Source organism: Odontomachus brunneus, unplaced genomic scaffold (genome assembly GCF_010583005.1).
Source record: "Odontomachus brunneus isolate Ranch 3 - 2012 unplaced genomic scaffold, Obru_v1 Obru_scaffold_013, whole genome shotgun sequence".
NCBI lineage: Eukaryota > Metazoa > Arthropoda > Insecta > Hymenoptera > Formicidae > Odontomachus > Odontomachus brunneus.
Window position 1 is genome coordinate 359895 of NW_022639463.1, and position 13534 is coordinate 373428.

Genomic DNA, 13534 nt, shown 5'->3' on the forward strand with positions numbered 1-13534 from the left:
ACTTGGGAAATATTTATTAAGTGAAATTAATCACAGAATAGTTGAGATTATATAATTCTAAAATGGACTCTAAAAAAATCAAGTAGATTTTTCTTATAACAGTGTTTTTCATTATGTCATAAAAAATTTACTTTGTGTGACATGTTGATGTAATTTGTTATTTTAAGATATATATAGTATTATTAATTTTATGTAATTATGTCTATAATAGTACGATTTATTATTACATAAATATAAAAATTTTTAAACATTGACATAGAAAGAATAAAGGAAAACGTTGTAGCTACAACAATCTATAATATATTTTATTTGTCTTATTGGTTGTACAATGTCAAGTGGGAGATAGGTATTGCGTTACTATAGTAGATAGGTTGGACATCTTATGCTTATATATACAAAGATCCTAAGGAAAATTTCATATTGTATCATAAAGATATAGTTTTAAGAGATTCAGGAAAGCATTGTTACACACTCCTTTAACTAGTCAAACCAGCCAAACATTATGTCCTTTCCAGGAACGGATTATGATTTAATAAGGCTACTTTTTTTATGAAAATATAATTTTCATACATAGGCGATAGAAACGAAATAATATTATTTCTTGAATTATTTAAATGCTGAAGTTACTTTTGAAACAAAATAGTTTCAACGTTTTAGAGTTTTAATATAACTAATGTCTTAACACAAAATATAATAAAATGTAGCAAAAAATAGATTTTGTTTGGCGGTGTGCCAGTACGTTAAAAACTTGCCTTTGTAATCATGTTTATTATCACGTATTTTCCATTTATATACTACTTAGAGATCGATAAAATAAATAATTCGATTAATATATTTATAAAATTTTAGTACAACGATGAGTAATATCGATACCATTAATAAAATAAGTTTTCCTCATCTGTTTGCGGTGCAGACGTTTGCACAAATGTCTATTTCTCACTCATGCACACAAACAACACATGAATATATATCATACAAACATATATTTATCCTGTAAATCTATAATTGTACATATGTACGTGCTCTCTCTCTTTCTCGCTCTCTCTCGCTCTTCGTTTCTTTCTCGCACGCGCGCGCTCGGTATACTCAAATGTAAGTAAATGTTCGTAATGAATTAATCACACGATCAAGCTAGGAAACTGAAGCTGTAAACATTAGCATAATAACTGTTATCATTAACATAATACACAATTAATTTACGTAGGTTGCATTGTTATGATAATAAATAATGAATCATGAAATACTTTATCAAATTCAGGATCACTCATTTCATTAACTAGAATTTTTAGTATGTTAATGTAGGTATAATTAAGATTAACTATATTAGTTTAAATATATTAGAATTTACTCGTTATTAGGGCCCTCGCTATAATCAGGAAAGTTCGTGAAGCTAAATCTTTCCGGCCGATGCCACAGTCCTCTCCGGAACGCGATCGACGGAGTGGATTTTTTTCATTTATACTAAGCAACATTATGCATGTTGCAAATTTGTATTAAATAACAAATAGCATGTTCACGTCATCAGAAAGCAAGAATTGAAACCAGTATAATTCTGACAATTTCTAATATTATAGAGGAAGGATCTCGTACACAATATCGACATAATTTTCTCGTGAATTAAAGATTTCAAGTCTAAAGGTCATTGTTCCATGTCTATAGTACTTAAATACTGTAACAGAAATTACATTGGTTTCGATCTTTTGAAATGTCAATAAGGCATCAAATGATTTGGCAAGATTCACCATTGAATTCACAAAACTTCACGAATTTCTGAGCCCCATATCTCATTGATTGGCATACGAATCTAAATTTTATACAAGATTTACAACTCGTTACTATGATTTTCGCCATTTGTGCGAAATAAGTTCGTTTATTTGACAAGATCAATCTAACGTCTGACGTAAACTTTAAAACAAAAGAAACATAATTCTAAATGGGTTATATATATTTGTTTTGCATCGAATTATCTAACAGATTACAAAGTATTGACAATTTCTCTGCATAATTGGAATTCATAACGAAGCATGTACGTATCTGACATTCAACTTGGATCGGATATTATCGGGTTCAAATACAGAGTGGATGGTTATATATATATATATATATATATATATATATATATATATATATATATATATATATATATATATATATATATTGGAATCAAGAATCTCTTATATTTTGCACTCCTTTTATATACGGAAAATTTGTCGACCGTCACATCTATGCGAACCGACAAATGCATTTTATACACGTTCAAATTTACACGCGCATTGTTTTCAGAAATAGCTGCTAAAATTCCGAAAAGTATAACTGAAGTATAACTGAACCCATACTCATTTAATTGGCACGTGTCACTTTATCATTTTTATGGCACTCGATACATACATTAAATTAAAATTTGGTGCGGCTATTACAACCAAATTTCAATCTATTTACATATGTTTTACGATTGTTTTAACAAATTATATGTAAGACGTTATACGAAGAGATTTAAAAGTGTTAATTCTTAACATTCTTTCTTTTTATCTCTCTTATAAGCGTTTCATTTATTTACGAAGTGATCCTCTGCTCTCAGCTTACTCTGGTACACATTATTAAAATAGAGTAATAGATAAGTGTATGTAATTAATTCACAGAAAAAAAGCAATAAGCATAATGACTCCGACTTTGCACTCCGACTTTCTTCATTAAGCGCGTATATTCGCGAAGAAAATTATTCTCGCGTAATTGAAAAAAGAAAAGCTTTAGCTCAGTGAAAACCCGAATGCAATTTGTAAGCTTTCTCAAAACCTAACAAAGTTGGACTGTATAACTGTAATAGCAATTCAAATGATTTATTTTCCCGAAGCACATGTATATTACATGTCATTTGGTAAGTTTTACTTCCGGTATGGTATTTAAGTAAAATTACATAAAAATACTAGCTCTCCATCTTCCACTACAATTTAATCGACTCGTTGTAGCTCTCTCGCCGCTACTGCTCAATGCCATCGAGTTGGTTGGCTCAGCGCTAATAGCTGTTCGTGAGTATATATCTTGTTGTCGTTCACGACCCCTCGATATTCTTAGTAAAATTGCCGCGCCTAATGTCTCAAATTTTAACTTCGGTTTGCCATTTTCGAGTTGTTTAAAGTCTCGTCGTTCTCGGACTTACGATGCTTCTCTATATATCTTCTGCGCGCTGTTAGTCGCATATGCTCTTTGCGCCGCTGAAGTATGACTTCTCTTTCAGCGGGTGACTTTGAGAAACGTCCACCGAGACTCGAAGGCTCCTCTCCACTGCACAAATAATGATAAATTGATAGTACAAATTGATAGTACTACAAATAGGTAAGAAAATACTTCCATTCTCGCAGTAACATGGCCAAGTAAGATTATCGTATAATACTTTGTACTTTGCAACATCTTGCTTACCTGTCGGCAAATGGAATATCGAGTCTGGGATCTGACGAATTTTGGACTGAAGAACTGGGCACGATATTCGTCATAGCCGTTTGCGTTGGGACGGATTCCGCTTGTGGCTCCTCGATTAAATGATGTGGAACAGTTAATATCCCATCTAATATATTCTCAACTGTCCATTCGACCGACCGGGTCATTCTGAGATTCTCGAGAATCACGTTGCGAGGATAATGAGGGAAAAGTTGCTGCACCTAGTGAAGAATTTTTTCTTTTTAATATTTAGCTACCAGTGCGTAATGGACAAATTAGAATTAGAAAAAGCACACAATTTTCGTCAGATAGTCTCTATAAAATTACAAAAAAAAAAAAATAAATAAATTTTGGAAGATATTTTATAAATGTCACACAAGATGTTTAATCATTTAAGATCTTCACAAGAAAGTTTAAAGTGTTACTTGTCTCGCCATAGCATCCATCTGGGAATTGGTGTGTGTCATTGTAGAGATGTTGCCGCGCAATCTATTGTGCGAAACTTCGACGGAGAAACTAGGCAACCAAGACACGTATCTCGACCCGTCGAAATGGAAGAAATGATTGTCGTTTCTTCTTGCGGGTGTCTGCGGTTCCGGTGGCATTTCCGGAGTGTTCTCTCGATGATTTGCTTGCATGCTCAAAGGTAGTCGGCAAGTAGGGCACGATGTGTCCTGTTCTAACCAGGACTGCAAGCACGAATTGTGAAACAAATGAGCGCAGGGTAACTTACGAGCGCTGTCCATTTTCTCCCAACATATCGCGCAATTATCAGAATTGCCCGCTAACTCATCTTGCGATGCCATGGGGTAACTAAAAATAGAAAAAAAATTAGTCACTCTTTAAAGAACTGACTCACTTGATAGATAGTTTACATGTAAACTATTGCGACGTAAAAACCCGAAAAAGGAAAATAAAAACGCAAAAATTACTCGAAATTGTCGTCCTGACTTTAAATCATCTTAAGCCATATTTCTCGCACACAGGCGCGTACAGAAATTTTTTTATTTACGTACTTTTGTTCCATGTGATTCAATACGGCCAAATAGTTCCTATGTTTAGTAATCCTACGCTGTATTTCGTAGAACAGATATCTCAGCTGCATACAAATCACCAATGACGCCATGCTCAGAAAAATGTTGCTCCACAAGAGCATGTGAACATGATGAAGAAAGTCGACCGCTAGTACGATTAATTCTGAGGTCAAATCCGTGTAGTAGGTCAAGGGACCGCGTTTGTCCCAGGAGCGTTGCGCTGAAGTACCAGCACCACGTGTGTCATATAGATGAATTACATAGCGTATTATCACGTGTATAGTACGGACTCCGAGTAAGATGCACTGCGAAGTGAGAGAAAAATAATTGTACAGGTTTGAAATTTTCAATCGTTCGCATTTAAATCAGAGAAAAAGTCGGCCCAAGGTCAAACGTTGACGTCGTGTCTCCGAATTTGTTCTGTTGGAATTTCTTTATCCTTTCTTTTGTTATGCGCGATATAGATATTCGACTAGTGAAGGTCAAAAGCGGAACGTTCGGGACCGCTGCTTTAAGTCAGATAAATATAAGTGGAACGTCGTAACTTTGACTTTGAGTGTTTTATCCGCTCCGCTATACGTGAACAAGTTTACGTTCGCCGGCCAGCTTATAATAGCATCTTCAGACATATGAGCTGTTTATTTCGTAAGCGGTAGAGCACATTTTAAAACCTCGTATCTTCACGCGTATTATACACTCGAGAGTTTAATTTTTCAGATCTTATTTATATATTCGTTTTCATTTTTTATATATAGAGTATATATAGAGTACTCCGCAATTTACTATATCGAAGATGTATTACCTCAGATGCCATGAAAGCGAAGGTATTGAAGGATACGAAGAAAAAGACTGCAGCGATGCAGAATAGAAGCATGAAGGAAGATAGCGCAAAAATCGCCGCCAACAATCCAAGAAGACGTGCATGACTCCATCCTGGTGTGGTAGGCGAAAAAGACAACTAAAACCAACAAATTAAGTATTCCATTGTTTACTCTTCCTTTTTTGTATCCCTCGGATATTTTTCTTTCAGCTATCGAAACAAGTATTTCTACGGAACTTCTTTCTCTCTCTCATTTTTTAATATGACATTATATTATTGAACTGTTATAAAACTACTGACTTAAAAAGATATTAGGAATATAATAATTTTCAACGATAATTTACGACGATAATGTATTCGGAATAATAAGAAAGCGATAATCACGTACAAGTAATGCAGGTAGAGAAACAAAGAACAAATAAACATGAATTTATGTACATGTAAAACTTCTGCTTTATCGGATCGGATAGTTTCGCATATTTGAATAATCATTTTATTATACTCACATATTCAAATCGATCCTTACAGAGTTGGCTGAAAAGGCTCAGAAAGCCAAGTGCCGTAAACCATGCCCCCCAGAGCAGAACCTCGTTCATGTACTGGACGTTCAAGACGCCAAATACAAAGATGAATTTGTAAAAGATAAAATTCCAAAACTTATCCTTCAAGTGTTGTGTTTCAGAGGCACGCAGCTCTCCGAACACCAGCTTCTGGATGAATTTGCCGAGGAGAATCAGCACACAATAAGCCATGTTGATCAAAGTCTATAAAGGAGAAAATTGTGAAAAATAACGTGAAAAATAGAACGTATCGTCTGTGTTAGACGCTATATTAATTATAACTATATTAATTACAAGTGATTGTAACGGCTAATAATATTTGCAATGTTTTATGCAAACATCAAAAATCAACTACTTGATACTCGATCGACAGTTTTATCGATAGCAATTATCGACGTACACGCAAAGAAACCGCATACTGGCAAAGCAACCTCAGTTCCGAAACTTAATGAGTAGAATTCATTAAACGTTGACCTAACATCCGAGCTAATTATTTAAAAGAGTACTGTTATATGCGTATTAAAGTAAAGTAAAGTAATAAGTCAACAGATGGGTAAATACAGACAAAATATTTATGTCAAAATAAAAACACTGTCAATAACGATTATAAAAATATGAAGAAATAAATTAAGCAGATTATATAAATATGTTGTATCTTGTCAATATAACATGTATAAAGTTCATATCGTGAGATGTATAGTTCATACGTACAAACCAAAATTTATTAAATTGAAACATTACACATTTATTGGACTCACGTGATATTTAATCTGAGAAAGAGCCATTTCGAAATTTTGCTCTTTTCTGTTAAGAAGGAAAAGAAGTAAATGTTGAAGTCTTTTAAAAGAATTCGAGATTACACGTTAATTTTCTGATAAAAGGTAGAAGACGTTCCGCGATACTTACATTCTAGATGACAGACAAACGAAATAACTATTGTTTAATCGTTGCCAAACGGTAGAAAGGCCATCTAATTTTAGGTTTAAACATTTTTTGTTTCAATATCCTGCCAAGTATCTCGAGCGACACGAGGAGGCACTTATCCAAGGTATAGATCGCTATGAAATCTTAATGCGTAAAATCGCACTGAAATCGAGAAATAATTCGACAGAACTATGCGTCTTCTCATTCTAATTCTAACAAAAAGAGTTACATCAACCAAAGTTTTTTATTATGTAAATTACGTGTTTGTCAGTCCCGTTGTCCACAAGAATGTGTTTTAACCACATATCCTTTATCTTGCAAATTTTTCGATCAATTTTTAGCTGCTTTTTTTCTCTATAACAATGTTGAAACATCATTGTGATATACTCCAAGTGATAAGAAATTAGAAACAACCGTTTGAAAATTTTATTTCAAACTTGGTAACGGATAATAAATATTCGAGGACTTTTTATTAAAAAAAAAAAACATATTATATAAAACTTTAACTTAAACTTTGATTATTAAGATATCTAATATAAAGAATTGTTTGAAAATGTGAGAAAGATTTATAAGATTGTATCTTGAAATAATAGAAATTAATCATACAAAATATTTTTGTGTTTTACATTTTCATATACAGTGAATCAACTTCTTTTGTCCATTATATATATAAAAGTAGACAAGTACAATCAAACAAAACCGCAATACGATATTTATTACCTGTTATTGATTCGATAAAAATGCAAGAGAGGAAGCTATGCATATGAAACAAAGATTTTACACGGTGTGCGACACGTATTGTTGAATACTTACAAGCGTATTATATTAATAATATTTTCTTTATTCATCATATGTATAAAAAAAATAAGAAGGCTATAGAAAGCCTAATTAATTTTCATTAGCGACTATTAGCGCAACAATAAGAAAGATGCATATGAAGTAGTACGTTTTTACACATTACATTAGCATATTGTTGAATATTCATAAGAAAACATTGCCAACCTCGTAGTATGTCGAAAAGTTTCTTATTGACTTACAACATTATTTACTATAGCCCAAAGTATAACATAAAGATGCATTAACTCCATTGCGGAGAGATTATTTAAGTAAAAGAAAAAGTCAGATAAGGTTTCCAAGCGATAATAGCGGGCAATAAATGAACAAGTAATTACACGCACCGATTATCCACGGCCATATCTTAAATTCTTCTTAAATATCTTCAATTAAAGATCTTTCCACCGACCGAATTTCTTTTTATCAAAAATTACATATGACATTTGTTTGTGCAAAAACATATTACGAGCTTCTCCTGGCCTGAATATAGTGCCACGCAAAATCAACTTGGAACATGTGTTCATTCGAGGGGAACAATAGCCACGAATAATCACGCGATGGTTGCGTAGCCGTGCAAGACGTTCGTAACAGAACACGTAATGCCATAATACATGAGGAAAGTAACGCATTTGTACTGCCGCAGACCGACATCGATTTTCCTCTTCTTCTTCGTTCTATATAGGAAACTTGGAACGCGATATCGGGACGAGTGCCATTCTTTTTCCCACCTACTCTTCTCTCGACGAAAGTGGCTCCTCTATCTTAAATATATTATATCGATTTTTACGTAAACACCAGAAAATACATATATTTCGTCACGATAAATCGCAACTTTGGTAGAAGCAGTATACGGCATATCATGCACTTCGCAACTGTAGTTTTCATGACGAACATTCGGATCAATTTGAACTGCGTTTCAACGAGAGAAATCGATAGTTGTTGAATTATAATCGATCAAAGATGAAGAGGTCCAAGCTTCAAAGATGCGTACAAAGAGACATTGATCTCATTCTTTATTAAGTTTTAATTGATCTAAAATAGGTTTAAAATAGGCTCGAAAATAAGTTGGTAATTAGCGGAAGCTTATGATAAATTTTGTTGATTGATTTATATACACATACATTTTAACTGAGAAAAAATGTCGATTCCATAAACTGATCAATGACTATGAATTTATGAGTGAAAGGTGCTACGTTAAATCTGAGACAACTTATTACATTACTTTGTACACACACATGTGGATTAGAGGACGATGTGATTTACATTCGTAACACAGGTAGAACTGCATAATGCGAGAGATACGAAGACGTAAACATAATTAGATGACTTTCCTTAAATGGCTCTGTCAACGTACTGACTTGCAGTTAAGACCACAATATGTAATTTTGCTTTCAATAAAAAGAACTATAAAAAGAAAAATCTTCTAATCAGAGAGATTATATTGAGTTTAGAATAATTACATAAACGCCAATCGATCAGTTTCACATTTCGCGAATTAAGATCGCGTAGAAAAGGTGTCGCTTATATATCTCTTATTCTGAGAGAGAAAGTATCTAAAAATTAGCGAATATATTGATTTGGTGGGTAAAATAGCAGCATATAAACTTAAATATAGTACCCATATTAATACCCACCACAATATCTCCTATTTCTTAGATATGTTTGTTTCTTAGTGTCTATTTTCGAATGAGAGACTTCAAGATCGACATACCCATGCGCAGACGGGTTCATCCATCATACATTCCAGGAGTTCTTTCAGATGCTTGCCGAAGCTCCTTGGATCAGTCGCGTCATCCCGGATGTCAGTGTTAACACTCACATCGACGTACGTGTGATTTGTCCTCCAAGCGGGATCCTTGATTATCTGCGCGGCATAATATATGGAGCAGGACAGCACGGCACAGCTTATGGTGGTATAGACGCGTAGGCTGGGGAGCGGAAACCGCTCCAGAAATTCCATCGGCATGATCGGTAGGACGTTGCAGTCTCTCTGGTAGTACCTCCCGGATCTGGAGCGGACAAATTCAAGCGATATTAAGCCGATACCGTGAAATCGGTTCGCTGGCCGGTAAAACGGGTGGTTCCCCAACGCGCTGCGCTAACGCGACAACGCGGGGTAAACTCACAAAATGTCATGACAGCTGGACGAATGTCGAGAAACAAGCCGCGTGTAGAAACTAGTCGCGTCGTAGTCTCGACTCAAGCGATGCAAGCGCGTCGCGAAAACGCAACGTACTTCGTAGCAATCGCGATCGCGACGCGACGTAAACGCGACGCGACGCCGACGCGCGGACTATCACGCGTTTGCACGGAACCGCGAACACGATCGAATGCGACGAATCCACGTCGCGTCGTCGTTTGCTACTACATATTGCCACGTAATGCATACGTGAGAAGCACGCTACGCTACGTTATGCACGCCGGTGACTCTACATTCTGCATTGTATTCAGCGTATGCGTGCACGACGAAGAGGAGCGAGAGATCCCTTCTCGAAAGTCAACCCGTCCCGACGTTTCCTTTCCGCCCAAATCGCCTCGTTGCCGTTGCCGAATCGGCGCGGCGTGTTATCCTTGGCCCACCCAGCACACACGTCCATGATAAAAGTATCAAGGCAAGGTCAGTGGAAAAAAAATTGATACCTTGCGAAATTCTTTCGCGTATCGGAGGACACCTCCAAGTGAAATATGGAATAGCTCGCGAAATAATTACTGCGCGATAACTTCATCTTGGTATTTTTCTATGCTAATTGGAATTTGACTGCCTTTACGAAACAAACAATATGTTATTGCATTACATGAGTTATTACATGAGTAGAATGTTACATTAATACGTCAGATATAGTGCGTTGATATGTTAGGGTTATCTCTTTTTCATTGTTATCTCCATAGTTTTGAGATAAAACTCAATACTTTCTTCCAAGTAAGCAATAGTTTCTTCCAAGTAATTCCAAATAATTCTTTGGTACCTCAATAATCATGCACCGAAAAAAAAAAAACTTCATCGCGGCCGTCGATTATAGTATAGCAATGTTACGCGCAGACATACGTTAACGAGAGAAAGCGCAGCATGGAAATTATATTTCTTTATCGTAAAATCTATGTTATAAAATACGTTCTAGGAGAAATTGCAGTAAATACATGTGACGTTATTTTTAGCTGCACGTATTTCAAGCTATGCTCTTTTACGTCGAATTGATGACAATTTTTTTCGTGCCGATAGTGCGAACATTGGTTATCTGAACAGCAAACACGCTTTCCAATCCACATATTACTATCAAAATTTTCAAATCGTAATTTTCAAAAGGCTAATTACACATGTAACAGATAATATTGTGGCAGTTCATTTTTAAAAATCATAAGAATGAAACAATTAAAAGAAACGGATGAAGTTTTTCATTTACGAAATATATATTCACAAACTCGAAATCAGTAATTTATTTATTTATTCGTCACGTTGTCCTTGCTTTCGAAATGCACCAACTGGTTTTATGATAAATGTTGACAAGGCCCGCGTAAATAATAGTCCATTAAAATATTTTTACGATTAACAACGACATTTTAACAGGTGATTCTCTGATTAATTTAAAATCAATTTTCTTCTATAAAGATATTTAAAAAAAATTGTTATTTATCGTTATTCATAGACTAATATTGCTGTGCGAATTTTGAGACATTGTGCAGAATATTTCTGTATTATAAGAAAATATCGGAATATACTTTAACATTTGGATAACTTTATAATGTTAAAATATTATTTTAGTATTTTAATATAATATTAAAGATATTCTAATCATTCCATTGTTCCATTCAGTGGAAATGTCGAGACAGAGAAAGAGAAAGAGTGATAGGTGAGAGAGAGGAGATTTTCCCTTCTAGATCGGTCAAATTTCACGTTGCATACGCGGTCCTCAACGATACCCGACGAACGTCTATGGACACGTTGTGTCGCAGGTAGAAAGCGCCTTTCACGCAAAGTCGGCAAAAGGGTTAACGCGAACGTGTCGCTTCCTGCGAGGTGCACGAGCAGCTGCTACACGATAAATCGATTCGACACAACGCTTCTACCTGTGTCCAATTCGCGTTTGTTTCTTCGCTTCTTTACACTTGTGATTCGTGCATTTCGGCCGCATTTTTTAGCTGTTATACATTTAGAATACGTAAAAATACGCGTGAGCACATTTAAAGGAAAGAAACACGCAGAGGGGAGCAAAATGCGGCAGAAGACGATGCAGCGTTAAAACGCTCGAAATACGTAAATTACTCACCTTCTGCGGCTAAGGTTGAAAGAACCCTATCCCTTCGAATAGGCTACGTAACCAACATCACTGACGTTGTCGTTTGTCTCACTTCTGTGCACTCGTCACTATTCGTCGCTGAAACTCCAGGTATATTCCTGGTTCACGCCGGTGATGGTTGTGCGCGACAAAAAAAAAAGAAAACGCCGGTTTGAGCGTAGCGAAACGAGGCGGAAGGAGATCCTGGAATTATAGGGGGAAAATGAAAGAGGCAGACGGAGAAAGGAAGGAGTAAGACGAATCAGAGATAGGCAAATAGATAGATAGGTCGGTAGGTAGGTAGATAGATAAGTAGGTAGGTGAATAGGTAGTAGGTAGGTAGGTAGGTAGGTAAGTAGGTAGGTAGATAGATAGGTAGGTAGGTATATAGATAGGTAGGTAGATAAATAAATAGGTTGGTGAATAGATAAGTAGCTAATCAGGTAATTAGATAGGTAGACAGTAAAAAGAGAGAACAGGGAGAGAGAGAGAGAGAGAGAAACAGGCAGAGTATGGCTTCCGCGGTGTCTCCTCGTTGCACAGGCTTCACGATCACGTTTTATGTCTTCGCGCACACACGAAGATCTCTTGCTGAGTACGTCCTAGGCGACTCGGCTTATACGTCGCCGCTATCGTGTAGTTCGCGTATGTCTACATCGTAAACGTATCGTGAAATTTCGATACAGACCCGCGGAGCCTGACGCAATACGGACGCGCCGCATCGATCTACATACGGGAGAGGAATAATCTCACGATGTCATAAACACACCCGCGACGGATCCGCCGCGATGTGCGCGACACGGAACGTTTCGACCGCGGTTGCGACAGACACCGACATCACTCGGTGACGGTCGAAAAGTCAAGGGAACGTTACGTGACACCGACATCATTGAGTGTCAAAAGATGTCGCTGATATATAGAAAAATGCAACTAGCTAGGGTTTTACCTAGTGAGAAACAGACGGTTATTTCATTGGCTGCATGTTATCTTAAGATGATATGCAGCCAATGAAACGGCTCTGGGTAGCGATTCTTAACGTCATGCGAATGAAATGCGCATACGAAAATCCTATATATAGTTCACATTAAGTATACTATGAATTTTCGCGTCTTGTGTGCAGAAGCCATAAGTGTCTCTAACGCCTAGCTCTGATCACTAAAATCAAGCTGGTAGCCGCTCTCAAGCTTCTTCTGATTGTACTCTCCCCGTGCGGGTGTATATCAGTTGGACACGGGGCAATTGGACACAGTCCAATCACAAGTCGCTGTTCCAAGGGACCCTACAAATGTCTCTAATCATACGGTGTTGTGATTGGCTGTGTCCAAATGCACCGTGTCCAAGTGCACCGCTCCCTCCCCGTGCTACTCGCGAAGAAAGTTTACGGTATGAACTAGAAAGCTAGAATACGATTGAGATAGTCGATATGTCGCAGAGGATACATAAGTCCTTTTTAACTGTACTGTGTGTACTTTTCAGCCAAGAGCACAGGGGCCCGGTTCTTGACGATATGCGAATGACATATGGCTTCTGCACACAGGACACGTATGCTTGCCACGCGGCGGAAGTCCGCACGACAGCCAATCAATGGCCGCGTTCAGTAGAACAAGTGATCAGTAAGCGCTCAGTGAGCTCTTGCATCTGATTGGAGTATAG

At 36.6% G+C, this 13534-nt stretch overlaps 1 protein-coding gene and 1 long non-coding RNA gene across 3 annotated transcripts; one reads left to right on the top strand and one right to left on the bottom strand.

The window, feature by feature from the left end:
• Positions 1–280: 280 nt before the first annotated feature.
• LOC116841017 (E3 ubiquitin-protein ligase AMFR-like) lies at positions 281–12670 on the bottom strand. Of its 2 annotated transcripts, none has more exons than XM_032808483.1 (8): positions 9734–9894; positions 9319–9616; positions 5796–6053; positions 5272–5427; positions 4452–4774; positions 3861–4248; positions 3418–3656; positions 281–3282 (listed from the first exon to the last, which is right to left on the bottom strand). In XM_032808483.1, exons 2-8 carry the CDS (start codon positions 9571–9573, stop codon positions 3102–3104), a joined length of 1800 nt encoding a protein of 599 aa, XP_032664374.1. In that variant the 5' UTR covers positions 9574–9616; positions 9734–9894; the 3' UTR covers positions 281–3101. The 2 variants fall into 2 exon arrangements, with proteins under 2 accessions (XP_032664374.1, XP_032664373.1); XM_032808482.1 differs by lacking the exon at positions 9734–9894 and adding an exon at positions 11873–12670 and having other exon boundaries at positions 3102–3282.
• LOC116841018 lies at positions 4770–6494 on the top strand. The gene is made up of 4 exons (XR_004377480.1): positions 4770–5114; positions 5225–5410; positions 5500–5688; positions 5818–6494. It is a non-coding gene; the product is annotated as an uncharacterized LOC116841018 (long non-coding RNA).
• Positions 12671–13534: the final 864 nt, after the last annotated feature.